The 24,146-nt window shown below is 43.8% G+C and overlaps 1 protein-coding gene across 1 annotated transcript; it reads right to left on the bottom strand.

Annotated features, from left to right (window-relative positions):
* Nucleotides 1–5,119: 5,119 nt before the first annotated feature.
* LOC111602006 lies at nucleotides 5,120–6,208 on the bottom strand. The gene has a single exon (XM_023318893.2). It carries the CDS (start codon nucleotides 5,956–5,958, stop codon nucleotides 5,203–5,205), a length of 756 nt encoding a protein of 251 aa, XP_023174661.2. The 5' UTR covers nucleotides 5,959–6,208; the 3' UTR covers nucleotides 5,120–5,202.
* Nucleotides 6,209–24,146: the final 17,938 nt, after the last annotated feature.

Genomic DNA, 24,146 nt, shown 5'->3' with positions numbered 1-24,146 from the left:
CGAATTTCGTCTCATTGAAACGTAGATAAGAGTCCCATTACAGGGTATTCCCAGAGGGTTGGTTAGTTTTGGTCGTCATCTTGTTGTCGTTGTTGTTGTTGTTGTTGTTGTTGTTGTTGTTGTTTAGTGCCATAAATTCGTTTTTGTACTTGTCATATCTGACTCTCTATTTAGACACAGATCATTAAGTTTTGCCATTTCTATCTGATTTAAAGAATGCCAGCAATGGGAACATGTGTTTTAATAACTTGGCTGAAGCTGAACTACTACAATATTTCTTTTATATTTTTCAATCTTAATATGTGCCATTTCCGTGCTGAGTGAAATTTCAATTCAAAAGGTTATTTACCTCAAAGTAGATATAAAGACATCAGTTAAAAGTTTAGTGGAAATATGAAACTAAATTTCTCAAACCTATCTGTCTACAGATAAAATCTGAAGATCAATTCTTGATACATCTTACATATCCTATATAATCTCCAATACTTCTGAGATTTCACGAACTCTGTCACACTGAAGCAAACATTTTTAGAAACATCAACCTGAGATGTGTTCAAAGCAAGATGCCAACTGCAGCCGCTTCGGGAATGATGACATAGATGAAGCTATCTATATATACAGACAGATATAGCTATAGGCTATAGCCACAACATCATATGCATCTCTCTGGCTCTTGCCAGCGCCTTCAGATCTTGACTGCTCGCAGATCTTATTGCTAGAGTGCGGCATTTAAATTTGACATGGGCGCGATTTGCACGCTTAATTGAGACAGGTGCGTAGAGGGAGTGAAGTGGCGGAGTTTGTGAACACTGAGCAACTGCGACATGTGTTCGCTGCTGTTGCACAAGCCGCAAGATTTATCATCGTGCCACGTGTGTCATTATGGGCGCTGCGTTTTTCACGGGAATAGCGAACGACGCACGCCAAATGCAAAATTAACAACCTAATTAATACCTAGACCTGTCAAAAAGCACCTCGACATGCCCATCCGCTTAGCCGCCCCACCGCGGGCAGCTGCTTCGAAAGTGTTTGGGGGCGCATGGATAGCTGTGCCCACGCCTGGGCCTAGATAGTTGGCATAGTTGGATTATGGGAACTGGGCAAGCCTGGGGGTGGGAGATGGGGGACATTCGCGTTTTTAATTGGTGCCCAGAACGTAGCCCTGTCGAACACATGAGTAGCAAGCGAACCGCAAACTAACTAACGGCCAGCGGGCAGTCGCTGTCAAACTCAGCTGCTGCAGAAACCGGCTGAAAATGGCTAAAATGCAAAATTGACTGCTGCCGTTGGAGAGTTTTAGCCATATTGAAGGCGTTTGCGGTCGCTTGTCTAACAGCACTTGACCGGACGTTTATTGAACATTTTTACTTGCGGTTCTGTTGGCTCCGCTGTTGGCAGTCCTCTTGGCCAACTGGCAGCTGCTTTGGCAGGCGCTTTTATTAATTTCGCCGAGCGCGTCTCAATTTCACGGACAGTCATCAGTATTAAATGCAAATAGCTACAAAATGGGATTTGCAAACAAAAAAAGGAAAAGGAGAGAGGAAGAGAGAGAGAAAAGAAATGTGGGCAATGACAGAGAGTGCCATAGATTTGGCGGTTGTCCTGAACGAAACGAAGCCAACGAAATTGGCCAAAAATGCGTTAAATGCAAATTGGATAAGAAGTCGTGTCAGGCACGACCAGGACGAACAGGCGCTGCATATGGCTGCCAAAAAAAAGAAAGAAAAAAGTCGAAAAGAAGAAGAAGCCGCAACTGTAGCTGAGGCAGTTGCTGAAGGATTTCCGCAAGGATATGGCACTCGCCTCACATGAGCGACGAGCACGAGGCCGCGTTTCGTGTTCATTTCACAAATGAAAGCCGCGACAAACTTTAAAGTGGATTACGTTTGCCTAGCCGGGCTCCAAAACCAGGAAACACCCGTCACGCAACGCCCCTCATGCTCCCTTCCCAGCGCCCTCCACACTGCTCTGTATTCGCGCCGCAGAGCTCTGCTGCGAACCGGACCGCTTGCTATCTGCTGCCGCATGTTCTTGCAACATAAATCCGTGAGTTTTGCGCGCGCAAATTTATGGCGCTGGCGACACTCAGCTCAAACTTTGCTGCCAGCGGCATTGTTGTATTTATGACCGCGACATGACCTGATCCTGCACCAGCTACTGCTCCACTGCCAGTCCCATTGCCACTTCCTGCATGCTGTGTGGGCGACTGGCGCCGAAAAGTGTTGCGAGTACGTGCAACCTCAGCCTCAAACTGCAAGCCGCAAGACTTAAAAGTGGCGCGCGGAAATTGGATTTACTTGCGAGCCAAACTGCCGTCTTAAATCTGCACGCCTGTCAATTTGCTCCTGTTTAAGCGCAATTTATATGGCAGCTACCGCCCCGCCCCGCCTCTTGCGGCGCTGCTGCTGCCTAATGAGCGCCGGCCGCCTTTGTCCCTCTGCAAACAAGCCAAACAGGACGCTGGCAGCGTGCCCCAAGACTCAATTGAAGTTAATTACGTGGAAGAGCCTCACTGTTACAGTCGCAGTCACAATTACCGTTACACTCTGCTATTTACATGTGATACTCCCCCACAAATATTCCAGCAAAAAACCGAAGAATGCAAAACATTTAACTCGACTTGAAGTTACTCTGCAGTGACAGTGAACTGGGTGATAATGTTCAGATTGGACCAAGGGCCAGAAGGAAAAATGCTTAAAGGAAAAATACTAAGTATTTAAAAAAATACTAAATTCCTTTGACAAGCTTATCAATAACTGAGAGAAATCCATCTAATTAAAGTTAGTATATTTATTTATTGACTTCCCATAAGGACCTCATGTTAGTCTTACCAATTGATAATCAATAGAAATGTCTTGGAGCTCATCAAAAGTTTGTTTGACTAAAGGAAATTCTAACTCTCTGTAATTGACATTCAATTAAGGCTGAATGAATATGCTCTTTGTTAATTTCTAAAAATAGGGTATAACAAAAAAAAATGTTCAATTCATTGGCTAAAATCAATTCAACCGGATGCATAGCGTCGATGGCGACTGCTGACCGTTGGCCGTTGCCCGCCGTCCGTTTGCCAGCCGACGTCCGACGTCCGACGTCGGTCATCCGATTGCCGTTCGCCGTTCGCCGTTCGCCCGTCGCCTGCCCCTTGGCAGGATGTCAATTGTGATTGAGCGCGTTTTGCTTATGGCTGCAGAATCCCATTTGTAGTTTTTGTTGTTTGCGCAATGTCTCAGCATTCGGGCAAATGGGCAGCCAAAACGTAGCCATAATTATTGTTATGTTAATAAAGAGGCCTTGTCCAGAATAAGGCTTTTAGTTATTTAGAGGGTGGCCAGGGGCTTTGGTCATGTGTTCGGCCATTGATTTTTACGTTATGTGTTTGCGCATCGACTTTGCATAAAAATGGCCAAGTGACACAAAACTTTGACTGCGTGGATAAAGATTCCGAAGTACTAAGCAGCCAACGAGCTAGCGGGCTGTTTGAGTTTGGGCTAAACGCCTGCAAGTATGCCACAAATTTCAGCCGCACGCCATTAACAGCAGACTCTCGAGTCAAGAGGCGTGGCAGCCAGCACTCCTTTCACTTTTTTAGAAGGAGAGAGAGATTCGCTACAGTTGTTGGTAGCTGCAACTGATACGAAGCGCCGGCTCCACGCCTACCCCGATAGGTGTGACAGATCGTGTGATTGATGAAATGTGGGCAGCAAGCAGCCTCTCGAGCCGCCTGCGGACCACCAAACTAATTTCCACATTTTTCACATTTACGAAGACAAATTGAGGTGCGAACTTGGGTCGAGGCAATAAAATTGCCGAATATCAAAACAACAAAATCTTTTGCAACAGTCGGCCATAAAAAAGACGAGCCGAAAGGAGTCAGCCAACAAGAAAAAACAACAGCAACATAAAAGGGTTTGAGTAACTGAGCAGCAGAGACTGAGGGGAGGCGGGCTGAGGGGGTTAGGGTTAGTGCCACATTTGACACAGAGGCTTCAAAACATCGCCAGAGACGCGCTGAGAGTGTCAGGCATGCGAATGCCAATTGTTTTTCGATTTCGGCGCTTAAAAATGCGCAAATCCGTGAGCGCCGCATTATGCGAGGGCTGCGGGCGGGCTGGAAGTTGGACTTAGGCCCGCTACACTATAAAACTCAATATCTACAACAATAAATTTCAAGTCGCACACACACGACGCGACGTCCACAGAGCAGTTGCACAGCTGGGGAAACGTGGCGAATCGATGTCATTGCCGATTTCTATTTCTATTTCGATTTCTTGCCTTCATTTTGTTTTTTTTTTTTAAGTTTTCCATTTCATTTCGTTTTATGTGCGACTCGCCAAAAGTTGTCAACGACAATTCGCTAGCCATAAACGTGGAAAACTCCCTCGCCCAAACCTCTTTGGCTTTTCAATAAAACTCAACACCAGCCGCAGACACGGCCTACCCGCTCTGGCCATTATTTCTATTAGCATAATGTTGTTTCGATTCCGATCCGATCCGATTTGCTACAATTTTATTTATTGTTTTTATTTTTATATTTTATACACGACAAAGTTAAACATTGCGCTCGTAAACAAATCGAAATTACATTTTAAATAGTTCTTGTTTCTCTCTTCTGTTTTTATTGCTAATTTATGCGCATGGCTGAATCGAATCGTCGAAGGTTGAAAGCCATCAGAAGTGACCGCCGGGATTGCTGGCCAGAGATCTCCAGCAATTGCTAATTGAGCTGCCTCTCAAGCCCAATGCCATGTGTCGTTCACAATTGATAGTAATCCACGGCGTATACGGATTACTCAGCTGTTCAGCAAAGACTGGTCAAGGCCATGTCAAAGGCGACCTTGAAGCATGTGCGAAATGAGTTAAGATCCATTATTATTTTGGCGTCTCGCTTCGTAACATTTCCCCAATTCTCAACAGTTGTGCTTCAAGTGCAAAAAACAAAATCGCACAGTTCATGAAAGCAGATGAAACGAGTCAATAGAACTAGGGCAGCGGAGCAGCAGGGCAGACGTGGCCAAATTTACGAAAACTCTGCACAAAAATAGATTGCATATGGACAAATGATTATATATATATATTGTACAGCATCTGTTTTGTATAAAAAATTGGGAAATTAAAATCAAAATCCAATGTTCCTCAACTGCCTGACAGACATTTTAATGCGCCCGCAAACAGAAAGCGCCACAGGCCCAGAAGTCTTCAAGGTCAGCGCCAACGATTTAAGAGCACACGCACCGCACAGTGATCGAAGGGATCCAGTGTGCCGCTGCAGACATGATAGAGCAGAGCATGCAGATTGAAGGGCAAACGCTGGTCACTCTTCAGGTTGAGCCAGGTGCGCCGCACCACGGTGCTCAGCTGGCGCACATTGATCTGGGAACCCTCTTTGAGGTAGCGCGTGATGAAAATCTCCCTGAAGTTCGCGTAGGGCGTCGAGCGCAGCTCGTGGCCAGTCAGAGCCTTCCAGTGGAAACGTAGCTTTTGACTCGGACTGAGGCACTCCCAGCTTGGTTTAGCAGTATTCTCAGCGCAGTTGCTCTGCTTCTGATCTGCGAGTTGGTACAGCGCCTTGGCACGAAGCTCCAGCTGTCGCAGGTGCTTCTTCGTATACTTCTCCTTCAGGTTGAAGGGCTCACAGCATTTGCTTAGCAGCTCCGCATCGGTGTCTATCTGGCGGGAAGGCTTTTTCCGTTTCTGGCAATCTGGTCTTATTGTATCTGCAGGTGTGGTTATATCCGAAGAACGTATATTTCGTGGCTCGCAACGCGCCTCGGCATCGTAGGTGACCAGGCGCTTGGGATACTTGTGCCGAATGGTGTAGCTCAGACACTCCACGGGATTTACAGAATACCGGCTCGAGCTACCCGGGCCAGTAGTAGCGTCAGCTTCGCATGAGATATCGAAGAAGTCCGCCAGCTTACTGCCTATATCTAAACTCAAGAATTTGCACAGAGCTTTCATAGCAGAAAAACACGTATCTAAAATTTAGCTAACAGGAAAGTCAGAGATATTTCAAGAAGCTTGTGTGTGTGAGTGTGAGTGTGCGTGTGTGTGGATCGGAATGTTTTCAATTGTTTTATCAATTTTGGTACACTATAAAGAAGCCCCTGGCGGCGCCTAGTCAGCCGCAAGCCGCCTCATAATTTACTGTTCATGAAAATATATGGCCCTATATTATAAATGCGAAAAATAGTCGTTGCTATTACCAATAAAAATCTTGCTCCAATGGCTGCCTCGCTCGACAGCGCGAAGGGGGAAGGGGCTCCAAAATGACAGCTATATTAAAAATGCTGCTGTTTGTGCAAAAAAACACAAGTGACAGGGCGGCAAGCGGTAGTAACTGACTGTGAGATGCCCTGTAATCGGTATTAAGTAAAATACATTTGTCCTTCTAAAGACCAGATTATAAACTTTGGTATTTGCAGCTTCATGAACTGACTCTTCTATACCCTGTAATCGGTATTAAGCGGCAGGCATTTGTCCTTCTAAAGGCCATGTTTTAAGCTCCATGAATATGCAACTATACAAACTAATATAAAATATATATCACTTAGACAAAGCAGCTGTGCAGATGAGATATATTTTAAGTTGGAAATTCACTCTATGTATACGCGCTCTGAGATCGCAGCAAGGTAGCTCAACTGGGCTGGTTGCTGCTAGCCGATATGCCCCACAGTTTACGCACTTTCAATGGGTACAGGGCATTCAAAGGAAGCCGCCAACTGAACATTTGAATTTGTGCAAATATTTTGGTTTGGCTTTTCATATTTCCCCGGGGTATTTATGCTTGGCGCTTATTATCTAGTTGAGGTTCCCAGTCCGCGGCAACATGTTCATGTTCATATTCATTCTTCCGATTAAGCAGTTTTCATGGTCATCATTAAATATGTTCATATAGTCGCAGCAATCTGGGTGCTTGGCGAAATAAAATAAGTGGCCTAAATAAAAATGTTGGCTATATTTTTACGCTGTTTACGAGTCAATGCGAACGAGCGATTCGAACCATTCGCCCGGCTGTCTGCGCCCCAAATGAAAATCGCTGCAATTATGAAAATTTATTTCATTTATTACATCATGAAAATAGCTCAACGTAAAGCGTTGCCCCCCAAAATACTTAATGAACGCGTATGTATCTGGCCACAAGCTGTCACAGCAATTAAGCACTGAGAAACAGCCATTCCGCATTGTCCTGAACATTCATTGATTGCCCCTCGCTCCGGCCGCCTTATTACATGCCATTCTGCGGCTTTTTCGCCATTTCTCTGCCTGCTAATTTCAAGTTAATAACGCTGAAATATATTTAATGCACATTCGATTTTCCATCGTTTTCTCTCTCAATTGCCAATTTCGCAGCCATTTGGCGTTTATTTTGCTATTGGCTGGCTTAGCGTAAGCAACAACCAGGACTAACTATTAAATCAGTTGACAGTTCGCAATTGTTAGCCCATACCTTTTCAGTTTATATTCTTGAGAATACTATAAGGTGGGTTACAATGTGATATTAAATCGAACTAAGATTCATGAGCACATTTGATTCATTTTCAATTAAAACTTATCGAAAATGGCTGACCTCATAAAGGACTTCTAAGCCAAAGCCTCATAGTCTTTTTACAGAAAATAAATAGTAAAAGCTGAGCAACTCATTCTGAAACCTGTACAATGTCGAGCTTTGAACAGACTTTCAATATTTTCTGAGAGAATGTTTCTTGAAGAAGAATAGGTAATAAAACAGGCTAACATTTCGTATGAATATTTGACTCTACTCGTTCTTAACTCAAACTCTCTGCGCACTCTTACAGCAGACGCTTTTAATTCCCTGAGTTATTTGTAGCTTTTATGACGAAATAGATAATATCTGGCAAAAATGAACACCTTCCCCTTGGCGCTTAGGTGAGTGGCAATGCCGTGTAGTGGCTAATGGCAGTGCGTCGCTTGCAGCTCCCACAACAATAAAATTCCCATTTAGACGCGAATGCCAGTCGCGGCAGCTACGCACACTCTGCTTCCTCAGCTCTCTCCGCCAATGAAAGCGAAATTGATTGCATTTCTTTTTGATTTTACTGCCGCCCCAGAGCAGGGTGCCGAGGCGGGGCTTAAAAATGCACTCAAGTCAAAATGTTGGCCAGATCGTTAAAACTTTGCCAGGCAGTTGATTAGATTTTCCTAAGGAATATCTTTTTGGACTTGGCTGCGTCTCAAACTTGATTCAAAGCTAAAAATCTAATTTCAATTATATGTCTATATAACTTCAACTGAAGATTGATTCTTCATTGGTATATTTTGCATAATATTTGTTTTGAAGGCAGTCTACTCTGCCTGCTAGTCCCAAGCACCGTCTTCTTACTTAGTTCTCAAATATGCTTTTCAAATTTATGGCGCTTAGGTGAGCTCCAATGCCGTGTTGTGGCTAATGGCAGTGCGTCGGCCGCAGCTCCCAGAACAATAAAATTCCCATTTGGACGCGAATGCTAACAGTCAGTAGCCAGCAGCAGGCAGCTATCCGCACTCAGCCTCCCTGCCCCACCCCCTTCGCCACCTTGCAGCATAGTGTAGCAGCAGCAGCAGTTTTGCGTTGTGTTTTGTGTTTTGTGTTTACGTGAAAACAATTTTTATGGCATGTCAAAAACCTATTTTAATGCTTTTAATGAAAGCGAATTTTATTGCATTACTTTTCGATTTTACTGCCGCCTGGCGAGGGAGGAGGCTGAGCTGGTGGCAGCATGTGCGTAAAAATGCACTCAAGACAAAATGTTGACAAGCTCGTAAAAACTTTGCACGGCATGCGAATTGGCAGCCCGCACTCGCAGCAAAAACAGGTGACGAGGCAAAAAGAAAAGCTAAGAAAACAAAGAAAACCGCTCGCAGTTTATCCATAACAAACGCCACTTAAAGTGCCAAACTGTGGTTGCGTCCTTGCCCTCTGCACCACACACAAAAACAACAGTTTCCGTTGACATTTTTTTTTTGTTTTTGCATAAATTCAACGGCAGCAGCAGCAGCAGCAGCGGCTCCCCGAAGTATGCTCGATTTTTGGAAATTGTGAATTTTGTGCGCTTGGCTTTGGGCCTGCGACTACCTTTGCCAAATTCATTTGACCAGAAACTTAAGTTATATTTTGGAGTCGCGCCAACGGGTCGAAAGAGACATGTTTAGTGCCACGGCAGCAGCAGCAGCAGCAGCAGCAGCAGCACCAGCGACAAAAGCTTTCAGCCATAAAGAGCCACCAATTCCGAGGACGACATTGTCGACGTCCTCGCACACGTCGCCTGTCGGAGCACTCAATGTCAGCAAAATGCACATGCAACTCGACTGCTTAAAGAGGGTATCGACGGGGTCGCTGGGTCTTGGCTGTGTAGCTCGAAACAATGCCGCCGCAGGCACATGAGCCCCCGGGCTAGCCGGTCTGCTGCTGACAGGGCTGACAATACTGTGGAATTGGACGCACTTTTGCGATCCATGTGGCATGCATTAAATATTGCATATGCACTAAATGGATTAGGGTAGAGCAGACCCAAGACAAGACTATTGACAGGGTCAGTCATGCATTGTTGGCCGGCCAAAAGCTGTCCAAGTGTCACAGTCACAAGGCAACGTCTTGGCCAGTGAAACATGGCTTAAAGCAATGCACTGCTCGACCGTTTCACTCGCAGCTAACTTGCCGGCCCACATTCAAATTTTGATAGGCAACTTGCCGCTCAATTAGGGGTGACTGCGCTGGGTCTACACTGAGCTCTATCTATTTCCTTCCCTTTGACTGTGACGAATACGTGGACTGACAATACACTGTCATTAGGCTATATATATTGGTTGGCATTTGCATCGTAAAAACCAATGGCACTCGCTCAAGCCACAGTAAGAACAAATTCGTTTCATAAGCACATAAAACGACAACAGCCAAATGCAAATTAGCTAACGATGAGACGCGGCTGCACAACTACAGCGAAACAAAAAGGTGGAGCAGAGCCCAAAAATATAAAAAAACAGCAACAACTTTTTCGCAAGTACATAATTTTCAATGGCAATGCATAAAAAGTGGAAGCAGTTTGGAAAGATAGCTTTCACCAGACCCTAAGATACCCTAGAAAAGGCAAATGCAACTTTAACTGAGAGGAAGGTTCGCAGTCTCCAATGCCAATGTTTTTCCAAATAAATATTAAACTTTGTCTGAGGCAAGAAAAAAACCCAAGACGCATATACCCCAAAGTAAAATCTGTAGCAAATATTTACCCAAAATACTCTACGCATTTCTAATAAAGGATATTAAAAAGTGTCATTTAGAGTCTTGGGTCGTTGGGGCTGTTGTTTTCGTATCTGGGGTTGAGCTCAAGAGCGCCTGACGCAAGGGCCTGACATTGTTCTCGTTGGCATATAATTACAGTTATTTGTGTAGCTAATTAATTGCTAATCAATCATAGACGAAGACGCCAAAAAGGACTCGTCCCAGTTTGCTTTGTTGTTGCCTGTCACAGGATGTCTCAATGTCTGTGCTGCTGCTGCTGCTGAAAGCTGTCGCTGCGAATGCCATTGGCACTTCTAAGGCGTCGGCACTGCCCTTTTGCTGTTCATAAACAAAAAAGCCAGTGAAAACAAAAGCTTAGCAAGATTGATCACAACGGTCGCTGACGGCACTGAGAGCGAACGGCACCTGTTCGCTTACTCACGGTTATTATCCAGGACACGCTGGCAAAGGACATGCAAATGGACGTTGGCACTTTAAGCGGCCTCAGTGGCAGCTTTTTTGCACCTTGCAAGGATTGTCGAGTGTTTGAGTAAGCCGTCTGTCTGACTGTCTATCCCTTCGTCTGCCCGCCCGTCCGCCCGCCCGTCCGTCCTCCCGTTCGCCTGTCACTCACTGGCTGACGTCAGCCTAGTCGTTTATCCTTTTGGCGCACATTTTATTTTACATAATTTGAACATTTAAGACGTGCCTGGGCATAGCCAAGAGGCTTTAGTTTTAGTTTATGCAGCGAGTGCGTAGTTCTTTTTCTATTCGACCATTTTATTATTAAAAGGCATCGCATCCTTTACGCCCCAGTGAATTTTATGGGCCCCGCAGAGCTGTCTCGGCGACAACTCGAAGAATCACATTTTCTTCTACACATTTTAGTTAAAACTTGCACGTTTGCCGTTTGCCGTTTGCCGTTTGTCCTTTGCTCAAATTTGCAGTTAACCCAAATTGTCGGCCATTTGGTCAGCCGGCTGTTGTTGTTGGCTATCTGTGTGGGCTATATCCCATTTTCAATTCAATTGTTTTTAGTAGCGAGCGGGGGCTGTCGTCTAAGTGATAGTAATGCTTTGATGGCTCAATATGAATTCTAAAATCAGCATCGCATGTGCGCTGGATCTTGGAGAGGGAGCGGCTGGGTAGGCGCCGTTTCCCACCGGGCAGCGTTCGGTGCAACGCCAACTTACTAAATTGGCAAATCGGCAAATCTAACACCGTGAACTATGAAGCCACCCCGGCGCAGGGTCGCGTAGGTCGCGTGACCATGTCACAACTTCTTCGGGGCGGGGGTTGGCAACTGGCTTTGTATTGAATGATTGGTAATTCGATACAGTTGTTCGATTGCCGTAGCTGTGCGTCGCATTGTTTTGGTTCATTTGCCGCGCATCGCAAATTGACAGTGCATTGCCCCCGCCCCTGTGCCACTGGTTCTGGTCCATGTCTATTCCCCTTGCCGCTGAGCGCACCCAGAGGAAAAGCCGTCGATATGCCCTGTTCGCACTAATTTTCCTGCTTGTCGCGCCGTGCGAAACGTATAAATAAATTTATTTCATTTTGCTTTCATATCGAAACTATTTATTGCTAATGGATTTATGGCCCGCTTTCAGCTGGAAGTACAGCCATCCGGCCAACGGCTCGATTGTATATCAATATCTCTCATATCTGCTCTGTAACGGCACGTGTGCTGGGCCCGTTTCCCGTCGCTCCTCGGGGAGGCCTTGCATTAATGCATTTCTATGGGAAATCTATTCGGCAAGGAGTGCTTGCTCCTGCTGCTCCTGTTGGTCAACAATTTGGGAGGAACGTTGACGGCTTCTTATTATTCTTTAATTTTGGCAAATTGTTTTCGTTTTATGAAATTTTCTTTTCACTTGATATTTTTTTATTATTCCTAGGATTGGCCAAAAAGGTTTCCATTTCCCAACTGGTTGCCAGCTCGTTTCGCCTTTTAATAAATGTCCAGCAACGGCAGCAGCAGCAACTGAAGCTTCGTATTTCGTCTGGGCGCTCAAGAAATATGCACAAATTAATTTTGTTTTATTCCAGCTGAAGTAAAATTTAAATCAGGCAAGTCGAGAAAGAAATACGTCATGTCCACACTGCCACAGCCGCTGTGGGTGTGGGGTCCAACAACAAGAAAAGGGTTTCAATTGCGTTTCTCTTCCTCACTCACTCTCTCTACTCTCTCCTCTCTCTCACTGTCTCTCCCTCTGTCTCACTGTCTACGGCGAAGACAGGAGCAGCACACAACTGCCAACTGTTGTCCTACGACTCGGCACGGAATTGCCATAGCCTTCGCCTTCTCCTTCGCCTTCTCGTCGCCTTAGCCCTAACTCTTGCCCATTCGAAAAGCAGCCGCCTTTGGTTTTTCCCAGAGACGCGCAGGGACGTGTAGGTGGACGGGTCTGGTCTGTTATGAATGCAAATTAAAAGTATACAAATCTAATAAGTTCCATTTAAGACGCTTTAATTTGTTTCATTCGCTTCTATGTTTCAGCTTTCTGCTTTTGCCATTTTTCAAAAATTGTTGCTAATTGTTGAGCTTTTAGCCAGCGCATTTTTAATGCAAAGTGCACTATTTCCATTTCCATTTCCAAGCCCAACCCTTTAGGCCCCCTCGCAGTTCTTTTTCATCAAAAAATTAAATGCATTTTTAAAATGAAAATTGCATTTTGATTTGTTAGCCAAGCACTTGGTGCATTTTGCTGCCAAAGTTATTGCACAGATTACAAATTAGTAAAAGAATCCTTTCTATAGAGATTAGTAGAGTATGGGTAAATAATATTAATTGAAATTACTTTTGAGTAGAACTAGAAAGTTTTTAATTTAAATATAATGACAATGCAGCTGAATATTAAATGTGAGCTTACAACTTGGCCTGTGGAAGGTCTAAGATGCAGGAATTGAGCAGTCGAGAGATCCAGATTTTGAGCCGTCATGAGCTCATATAATATGCTCTTGAGATATTTATTTCTAAAAAAATGCATGTATCTAATCTAAGCTCATAAAACGAATAATCAATAAAAAAATTTTAAATAATTTTGTAAATAATAATTCTTAAATAAACGAATCAAAGTAGCCCTTAGCAACAGCTTATCAATACTTAAAATTAATTAATTAAAATATAATCGAAGTTTCAGTTTGAATCAATGATATTTCAACTCTCATGAGTCCAAAAGAAGTCCGAGTATTCAGATGTTGTCTTTATTCTCTTGTTCCAAACTCAAGTATTCATGCTTATGTCCCAATTATATATATTTATACGAAAATCTTTCCACTTTCGATAGAGTTCAGAGTCATCAAAAGAAAGGCAGAGTTTAATCAAACACCTCAGCAAGAAGCTGCTTTAAAGGCTCTACTTTCGTTTTGTCTTGCCAAAGTATCTCAACTGTGGCAGCTAATGAGATGCATGTTCAAGTATTCTTTGATTGACTAATAAAATGCTACGTGATCTGCGATAGACGAAATGCCATTGTTTTAATGCGTAGCTAGGTAATTTCCTTGGGTTTTTATTTGGTCTCTGGCAAAGGTAATTTCGTCAACTAAACTCCTGGACCAGTTGGCGGCGTATGTGACTCACATGTTTAAGCAACACTCCACACGCCCTCGGGGCAGGCAGATGTCATGCGGGAAAGGACTTTGGGGCGACAATGTTGATGGCTGTTGATGATGCTGACAATGAACGCAGCCAAAGCACAACGAATGCGAAATAAACTTTGTAAAACGTGAAGAAGGGCAAATGGAAGCGAACCCCACTGGCCCCCACGCTCGACGGCTGACCATATGTTGCCGCCGCAGGCGCGCCTAGGTGTAACTACATGCCATAAAGTAGTTGTGTAATAGACTAGCCGCCCACCCAGAGCAAAGGGACAGAGGACAGCACCTTGAAGGCGCTCGCAACACCTCAGGGGCGCTTTTTGCTGAAATGTGCACAAATTTTCATGCTGGACCCAAAAATCCAAAATCGTCGTCGAACGTCGTCACATTGTTCTATATCCTGTGTGTGGGTGTCCTTTATAGTTTTGCTCATTTCATAAATATGCGTTTTGTCCTTTTTACGGGTTGGGTTGTGTCGGGCTGGCCAACAGCCTGCGGCTTTCATAACTTGAGATGGCCGGGCACACCTTTTAGCTGCCTGCCCTGCCCTACCCTGCCGTGCCCTGCCGTGCTCAGTGCGTCCTGTCCTTTGCCCATAAGGAGATTCATAATTTGATCCTGGGGTAAATACATTTTATTATGATTTTTATGTATATGCGAGCCTGCAGTTTATATACGTTAGCCTAACCTAACTTCAGCCTCTTCAACCTTGCCACAGGTTGAGCTTGTCCCATCTCCCGTGTCCTCAGCTGCCGCCGCCTTAAGTGCAGACTTATGAATTGGTCAGGCGGCGACATATGCGTGTGTGAGCAACTGCTTGGGGGTGGCCATTCGGCTTGTTTGTCTTTAATATTTTGCACATAAACATATCTTTATTTATTTAGGTCGTCGACTACCTCGGCAGAAACTGTCGGCTAGGCACAAAAATTTATTAAAATATTGGCAACGACCAATTGGCCCCGACACAGCTGCACTTGATGCGTCGCCCATCATCGGTTACTCCAACATATAGTCTGTATTTATGTATGCGAATGGCGAATGGCGAACGGCGAATGGCACGCGGTGGCTGCCGTGACGCAAGTCGCCTAACACTTTCACTTCAACGCTAAATTAATTAAAATTTATAGTTAGCGAGCAGGAAAATACAAAACAAATTAAGTAGGCGTTAAAATAGTTCATATTTCATTTCGGTCTTTCACTGCGCGTTTTTATGTGGAAACCTCCAATGGCGCAGACGAACAATTGGCAAGTGTTGACAAGCGCCCAGACAGGCATATAAATGCTTATATATCCATATATATATATGTATATATGTGTATATATATCTAGAGAAGTTAACACTATGTGGCACCTAGCACTTGGCGGCGCAAATGTTGCAAGTGCAACAGCATTTTGCAACTGGCAATTGCATCTCAGTTTTCCTGGTAGTTTTTGATTTATTTGCCACAGACAGCGACAATAGGCGAAATGGCTCAGAAAACGTATTCCGAACATTTAAGCATGTTCCAGTTAGGGTTGCTTGACTGGCAGTTACCCTGTATCTATCTGGGCATGCCAACAAGACTGACAGCTTACCTGCATTTATGATATAGATATATTTATATAGATCTAGTTACATATATGCATGCTTGCTCTTAGTCTATATATATACTCCAATAGCTACGATTTGTTTCTGTTACTTAACTTTAAATCAAATATCAAATATATAGCTTAAATTTGATACAGGGTATGGGCAATCCGAATGGGCATCAGTAGAGGGGCCAGCTGGCAGCTAGCAGCTGCCTCACTGCCTGACTGCCTGACTGCATGCATGCGGGCTAATTGGCTAGAGGAAACACCTACTCAAGTGAGCCATATAGCCACAGACTGTGGCCAACGGGGCCAAATGGCTAACTGAGCCGCCGCCAGGCATTGCCAATATGAGCTGCACATCACGTAGTCAAATACTTTTGCACTTTCGCTTTTATTTCACTCCAGGGAGCTTGTTAGTCAAACGTGAGATGCGCATACAAACCTTGGAGACTGCGAGTTGAGAAGGATCATGAAATCGGTGTGTGTGTGTGTGTGTATGAGTGAGGGTGTATACATTTTAAATTTCACATAAAGCACTGTTCGAAGTGTTTGATTTGTGTGCGTGTGTGTGTGCTGCATCATGTTGCGTAAGTCAATAAAATTTTCATATTTATTGACCATTAGATGCGGCTCGTTGTGATTTTGTGTGAGAGTGCTTCTTTTTTGGCACCTAGGGCGCAGCTGCGTCTCGCTGATTGCTGGTTGCACACTCGCGCCCAGCCACGCCCTGCTGCACGGTCCGCTTGACGTCGCTGTCGCTGTCGCTGTCGCTGCTCGGCAATGCGAACAATTCGCGCTGACATGTTGTCTGCATAATTGCAGTACACGAGACTGACGCCAGCTTGTCGGAGCCGACTGACGTTTGCCCGTGCCCCGTTTCTAGGTGCGAAACTCCCCGAATCGTAACCTTTGTGAAACGAAATACCTAGGTGGCGTCAACCTACTTCGGCGTGGCCGTGTCTTTGCCGCAAATAGACGCCAATTCGGCCCACTGAGTACCTTTGCGGCAGGCAGGGTGCCGGCTGTCCACTTGCCCCAGCCGCCATCCACGAGATGCCCAGGCGCGAACACCCTGTGCCAAGAGGAAAAGGTGCAACCACTTAATGGCGGACTGTCTGGCCGCTGTCCACTGTCCGCTTAGGTGCTAGCACTCGGGAAATTCTTGCGCATTTAGGTACGAATTTGCGGCCAACGAAATGTTCGTCGGCATTTTTGGGGCCAGGCCGCTGAGTAGCTCGTCTCGTTGGCGTCTTGTCGTCGCCACCACCACCACCACCACTACCACCACTAGAACCACCAGCCACACATCAGCAGCGCTTGGCTAAAAAGCAAAAACGAAAATCTAAATGAAAAATCATTTCATTTCAATCCATTTCACTTAAAAATACGCCACACACCGTTCGAATGCTCTCGACTCGGCAATAAATTAAATTTTGTTCTTCTTTTTTGTGCTCAGCGCCAGAAACTAATTTCGAATTGAACGCACATTTCCTGAGAATACGTGAAAATGCAGCCGGTACATTTAATCGAAGGCGATACGCCCAATCCCCACTCCACAAATCACACAGGCCAAATAAAAATCAAGAAGCAAAAACTGAAACTGAAACTAAAACTGAAACAGAAACAGAAAAAGAAACAGATTCAAATCAAGCGCGCCGTGTGCCACACTTTTCGGCCAAAAATTGAAGAAAAACACGCCAAGAAATCGGCCCCCAAAAAGCATTTTTCAGTTTATTTTCAAATTCAATTTCAATAATTTTTAATGGCCAACGCACGCACGGACGTCTAGTCTGGCGTTTCCTCCACATGAAGCCCACTCTATGTGGATCTGCCTCAACAAGTCCGCGATCGTTTGGCTAATTAGTTGAAATTGTTTTTGTTTTTCGCCTTTTCTCTCCCCATCATCCTTTTTGCACAAACATCATATAAAATTTCAAGCTCAATGCGAATGATGTGCGCCATTCCGCCGAATGGGCACAATGAGTGCCCGGCCATACATGAGTAGTATATATAGATATATGTAACTGAACGATCTGGCCGTGCATGGCTGGGGCGTGTTTGTTTACAGTTGCTGCCGCTTCATCAAAGGGGCAACAAGTTTATATTGGCATTCGCTTCGCTTTGACATTTTTCTTATTTTTACTGAAAAGCCATATAAACTGCTAAAGGAAAACACCTTTGTGCGCGACCGCTATTTTCCACCTATAAAACGTCCAGTGCTTGGCGAACTTTACGAGCTGCCCCACAGTGAGCGACCACCACCCACGCGTGCGTCCCCGCTAGCCGCGTAGAGCAGAGATGTGAGCGCAATTTTTACGCATCGGCAACTTCCACGAATTCCACGCCGGAAATTATGACCGCCGCCGACCTCCACTGCGTCTCGGGATTGTGCGACAACAATGTTGCCAAAACATTAAAATATGAAAATTCACTTAAAAACGTAAACAAGCTGCTGCTGCTGCTGCTGTTGCTGCTATTGCTGCTGCTGCCACTGCTCCCATTCAATGCATATTTCGAAACAGAAGCAAAAAGATCAGAAAGCAAATAAAACAAAATTTTAAAGGCGGCCGCAGAGGTGGTGCCGGCAATGGAGGCGGCCAGCAACACTTTACGATCGATCGTTAAATAAATTGGCAAATGAATCTAAATGAGGCATGGTCAAAACAAAACATGTCCGCACTTATGCGGCTAACTATGCAGCAGCCATAGCTCTGGCTATGCAGCTAAGATTGCAGCGTTGAACTTATCATCGAGCAAGTCTTTGAGTTACAGAGAGAATCTTGAGCTGTAGCACAACCAGAGCCAATATTAATCCCTAATATATAAGAGAAAGAGAGTCAGGCGAGTTTGCAACAATCAACTAAAACTGCATTCCTAACAAAAGCTTGCATAAAGCAAAGTCCAAGTCCAGACTACTTGAAGAAATTTTAATTGAAAATTAAAATTATTTCAAATCAAAAATATTCAAAATCTGTGGCTCAAATATAAAAATAATACAAACTAAAATAGGTATCTGTCGAGTTAAGTAATGATAAAAATAATCAAGTGTAAAAAAAGAATTTTTTTTAATTTAATGGGAATGTTGTAAAACATATAAAACAATAAATAAAATAAAATATATATAAATATATATTTATAATAATAAAGACGACTATGGCGAGCTTAGCTTCGCTGGTAATGCTAAACAAGAATAAATATACTTGATGTTATCTTCTTCTGCCCGTTACATGCACTTATAGAAAACCATTCTATATATATATATTTATAAATAACAAACAATAATGAGTAGGTCAGTTGGATAAGTCGTTTATCGATGACTGAGGAAAATCAAGTTGGCATATTCTTCGAATAGATTTGACCCCAAATGGCATGTGGTGTGGGCTTAATCAAATTGCCAGCTGGCTTGCAAAACGCTTAAGCAACTTAAGCTGTGCCACTAAATAGTTGAATATTAATGAGCAACATTTTTAACGGGCACTTGGAATGCTTTTATCGCTGAGAGAGAGAGCGGAACACGGCTAAGTCGGGATCGGGATGTGGGTTTCAATCGCGCACTAAAAGCGCAGAAATCACTGCAGCAATTAAAGTGAATTTATGAATCTCAGAATGACTGACAGAGAGAGATGGAGAGAGAAGGAGGCAGAGAGATAGAGACGCATTGATGCGGCATTAGGGCAGTACGTGGGCCGCCAATATTGTATTAAAATTTTGCCATCATAAAGATTATTATTTTATGAGAACATCCACGAATGGGTCGCAGTCATCTATGGACACGCGTCACAGGCAAATTCTAATAAATTTTTAATGCACTCGTTCGCCCCAACCCCAACTCCTTGAAGACAACTTTTACAGCGCACTTTTATTATTGATATTTACAGCTCGCATATCGATGATGCATAATTCAATGGACGACGGCTTGTCACATGTGTGTGTGCGTGGCATGACGTCAAGGAGCAAACAGGCAACGCAGCTCCGTAATTAATGAAGCCATAAAAACTACAGTCAATTAATTAAAAATTCAACTGAGCAGCAAGCGCAGATCCAATGGAAATCTCGTGTCCAAACCTACGGCCAAAGTTGAATGTGCCAAACTGTAAAATGTGTTTTACGACCGATCTGCACTTGGATGGCCATTACCCATTGCCCATTATCCATTACCCCCTCTAGTCGATACCACTCCCTTTGCATAGCCCTTGCTCCAGTCTCTCCAGTTTCTATTGCCCCTCAATTGCCTTTGTTGTAAAGTATTTGTCAAGCAAAATGGCGTCGGTCATTGTAAAAATTTTTATTATGCACTCGTAAATGTCAAATGTAATTTAAGCGCCACACACATATGACAACTGTACAGCTGTGTGTCTGTGTGTGTGTGTGTGTGGGTGGGTGTGTTGGCCAGACATTCAACTAAGTTAGGTTAACCGTTAGCCAAGCGCTTGATTGAGCTGTAAGCCAGCAACTTCTAGCCACATTGCCACAACTATATCTGAATGTGTGTTTGTTGAGTTTGTCACCAAACGCAACATGTACCAAATGCTGCCATAGACAGGCCGTAGAAATTACAAATTAAGTGAGACTAAGCAAACACTGAAGCACAGCGAACTGCATCCAGGCACAGGCAGCCCGCCAGAGCAATGCAAACAACATTTTTACAAGAACTAATCAAAATATTTAGAAATGAAGACGCCTAGACTCACCCACTGAAAGGTGCCAGTCGCAGGCAATAGACGAAGAGTTTTTCACTTCCATTTCACTTGCACATGAAACTTGCCAGCTGGCTGCCATGGCGGAAAAACTCCAAAGACTTTCCCGAACATATGGTAACAGGTTAGACCAATAAGGAAAAGACGCGTCGAGTCAGTTGCGGTCTGTCTCCGTGAGACGCCGAGGCACGACAGATTCGTGCTCAATTGTTCTGAAAACATTACAACAGGGCAACGATTGTATAAAAAAAATGTAATTTATACACATATATATATATATATATATATATATATATATATATATATATATATATATATATATATATATATATATATATATATATATATATATATATATATATATATATATATATATATATATATATATATATATATATATATATATATTTAATGTGTAGGCAACTGAAAACAAATATCTAGATGCAGACCGCAGGTTAGTAGTAGTTAGTTGTCAGTATATATTTATATATATGTGGTATTAGTATTCATTCTTAAATTTCAGCTGAATAATATAGTAGATCTTATTCAACCTAGATACAATTTTAAAAGTCATAGAACGGTTCATTCAACTCGACTTTGTATCTGTAGATTGTATCTATAAGATGTGCAAATCTAGTTGGTTAACATAAGAAATTTTCTACTATTCAAAGAGGAAGCTTGTTCGACTGGTTTGCTCAGGTTTAAGGCTACTTTTGACAAACGCATACGAATACGTGTGCTCATTAGCTCTACAAATGCAGCCTCGCTACACAATAAAAATTCATTAATACTCGATAAATATTTATAGTTTAGTTGCAGACGTCACACAGCAGCCGCAGCAACAGCTGCTCTCAATGCAGTTTACTTTCACTGTGTTCTCACGCTCTCAAACATTTGAGTATTAATTAAATTAAACAACTAACTACAAATGCATGTCAACAGAGAGAAGTAGGTGTGGGGGACATTAGGGCAAACACCTTCCACATGCTGTGGCACGTGTCGCCCACTGAGCTGGCCAAATTAAGCAGCTCGCGCTGGCGCTGGCCGCGTGCTGATGAGCAAAGCAAACCGTAAATTGTCACATTACCAACCCACTTGCCCCACTTCGCACCACCCCTGGATCACCTTCCAGGCAGCTCGGGAAATTGGGAAAACAGCGCATTGATTTCAACGCAACGTGTGTCGGGCGTGTGTCCGGGGACAGCGCCGGGCAGAGCTCACTGACACCCTGTAATCTGTACTCAGGAGAGCATTTGCGCGTCCCGTTGACAACTGCGCAGCAAACAGAACACCTGCCACGCCCAATGCCACAAAGTTGCCGCGCCGAAAGCCAAAACCCCAAATATGAGAAATTTTGAATAATTCATCCAAAAATAACAAACGCGATTTTTACCCTTTTCGACGTTTATGTTTCGGGAACACTTTGCGCTGGGATGATAATGAGACTCCTGAAAAATAACCACTTTTTGGAACTGGCGCTGGCACTGAGACTGCGACTGCTACTGAGACCATTTGGCTGTCTCGGTATGACGGATGCATTGACACAGCAAATTAATATTAATTTTTGTCACACGCGCCAGCGACACTTTCTACGCAGCGAGTCCTTGAGCGTTGAGCTCAGGCAAAAAATAACACGAAATTATTTTCAAAACATTTATTTTTGTCTGCTGAAGTAGCACTCGTTGGCGATGATGAGGCCGATGATGAGTCTGGGCCTAGGCCCAGTGCCTTGCCACGCATCCTGTGACAGGATATCAAGTGAAATGATGCGCGCGTCCGACCAACGGCGAGCGACTTGAGTAATTAGTTTGGATTTTGTGGCATTATAAAATCTCCGACAGCCGCACAAATATTTATTCAAGTGTTAAAGTGTCTGCAGCAATTCTTTTCACGTCTTTTTTTCTTTTTTTTGTATCTTGAAAATTTTTGATTGCGCTCGACAACGGGCCGTCAATCTATGTCTGCCATGAAAAATTGGTCACCTTATGCATTGAGCAAACACAAAAAATGAGCTTGAGAACTTCTGCTTGCACTGTGCTGCGGAAAACTTTTCCCAAAAACATTTTCATACACAATCAATCCTTGTAATTGGCCGTTACGCGTTTTCCTGCTAGCATTTTCTCTAGTTTTTCCCATGAAAAACGTAGCGCTAAATGAAACTGAGAAGAGCAAAAGCAAAAAAAAGAAACCGAAATGCCGCCATTTTTTGCAGCCGCGCGAAGAAATCAAAAGGCAAAAGCAAAAAGCAAAAACCAAAGCAAAACTCACGCGCAGCCAAAGGGAAATGCAAAAGAAAAGTTTAATTTTACTAATCACAGCAGAGTAATTACGTGGAAAATGAATTTTTTTTCTTTCTTCTTCTTCCGTTGCGCGCCACCCTAACCCGGCAGACTTAAGTTGCGCTGACGGAAAGGTGCCGCCCCATCAGCTCGTCCAGCTCCTGCCCGCTCTTGCCCCCGCCGTCCCCTTTCTGCTGGCAAACAAATAACTCGCAATTTGTACGTTTTAATTTTTGTGTGTGTTTTGTAAAATTTTTCAATTTTACTTTCGTTATTAATCAAACGCGTGCTCCAAACTGGCTAAAAGTCAATGCCCAGCCGTGCGTCTTGGCCGGATCGGATTGAGCTGTGTCTAAGATAACTCGAGCTTGCAACTAGACAGACACTTGTTATGCGCTTCAGTTTGTTGCAGGTATGCCCCTTCCCATTACCAGAACTCTATGCAGCTTTCATAGTGGCACATCTTAGTTTAACAGAGTCAGCAGAGCTACCAATAGAAAGTCTCATATTAGCTTTAAAGTGCTGCTTGAACTTTGTCAAATTATATCTGGTCTGACTTTATGGACACTCAAGGCATGCACATTGTACTCAAGTGATTTAAGATTTGTCCTGAATGAGACGAGGTAATTTACAATCAATGCCTAGCGAGACATAGACGATTCCCTAAAGCAGCAAAGCTTTATTTTTTCTAAGGTCTATAAGTATAGAAAATCGCTAGGCATGGATATGGATCCTTACAGCATACTTTGGGCATACTTTGGGCAACCTCAAACATCGAACTAACATTACATATACATATCTTTAAGTATCTCAGCAGCAGGCATAACTCTTTCAGCCAAACCTTGATGTGATAAGAAACAGCTTAAACCTAATTAGTCACTTTTGTATAACCAGAAGTAAATCGCTTAAGGGCCACGCACAAGTCATTAACTTGAGGGAGTAAGGTGTGTGCAGCAGTATGAAAATCATTTGAGGAATTTTTCACTAATTTCAGTGGCTTTCATGTAAAGCACTTAAGATTTTAAAGGTTAGCTTGATACAAGCACCGAACGGCATAGCACAGAGACACTTGTTATGCTCATCAGGCTGTCAGATGTGTCTGTATCTTTGGCTGTATCTGTATCTAATGCAACTGGCGGCACACATGGCCGGCCTCGTTCTCGTGGTCTACACAAGTTTCCCACATTTTCGTCACACGACCGAGGAGTAGGCGGGCTGACAGGCAGGCAGGCAGGCACATAAATTGTTCAAAAACTAAACACGCAATTCAAGAGTCTAATAAAGTTACGCAAACAAATGATGCGGTGCCCCCAAACGGGCAAGTGGAGCAGCGCACCAACACCACCACCAATGGGCCAATGGTGGTGCGAGTGGGGCGGGGTGTGTTTCGGTGCCTAATGTGCATAGCAGATACAAATACAGATACAGATACAGATACAGATACAGATACAATGTCGCATATCCGAGAGCGTGGGGCAGCAACACTTTCCACCAATAAGTAGATTTTTTTAATTGCAACGAGAGGCAAAGTGTTAAAGAGTTTATGTGCAACATTTACAGAAAGGGGAGCGAGCGGCACAGCACACACAAAGAGAGCTGCCCATTCATTTCCCAGGCGGCACTCACACACGCACACCCGCTATTCACACACACTCAGAATTATAAACGCAATAAAATACTTTTCAAGCGAAACTCATAAATTTCCAAAAGCGACAAAGAAACTGACGACGCGACTTCAGCTCTGACTCTGGTGACTCTCTGTTGCCAGACTCCGACTCC

The sequence above is a fragment of the Drosophila hydei genome, unplaced genomic scaffold (genome assembly GCF_003285905.1).
Source record: "Drosophila hydei strain 15085-1641.00,03,60 unplaced genomic scaffold, DhydRS2 tig00008119-arrow-pilon, whole genome shotgun sequence".
Taxonomy (NCBI): Eukaryota; Metazoa; Arthropoda; class Insecta; order Diptera; family Drosophilidae; genus Drosophila; species Drosophila hydei.
The sequence above is the reverse complement of the archived record's forward strand: the minus strand, read 5'-3'. Positions and strand labels throughout refer to the sequence as shown.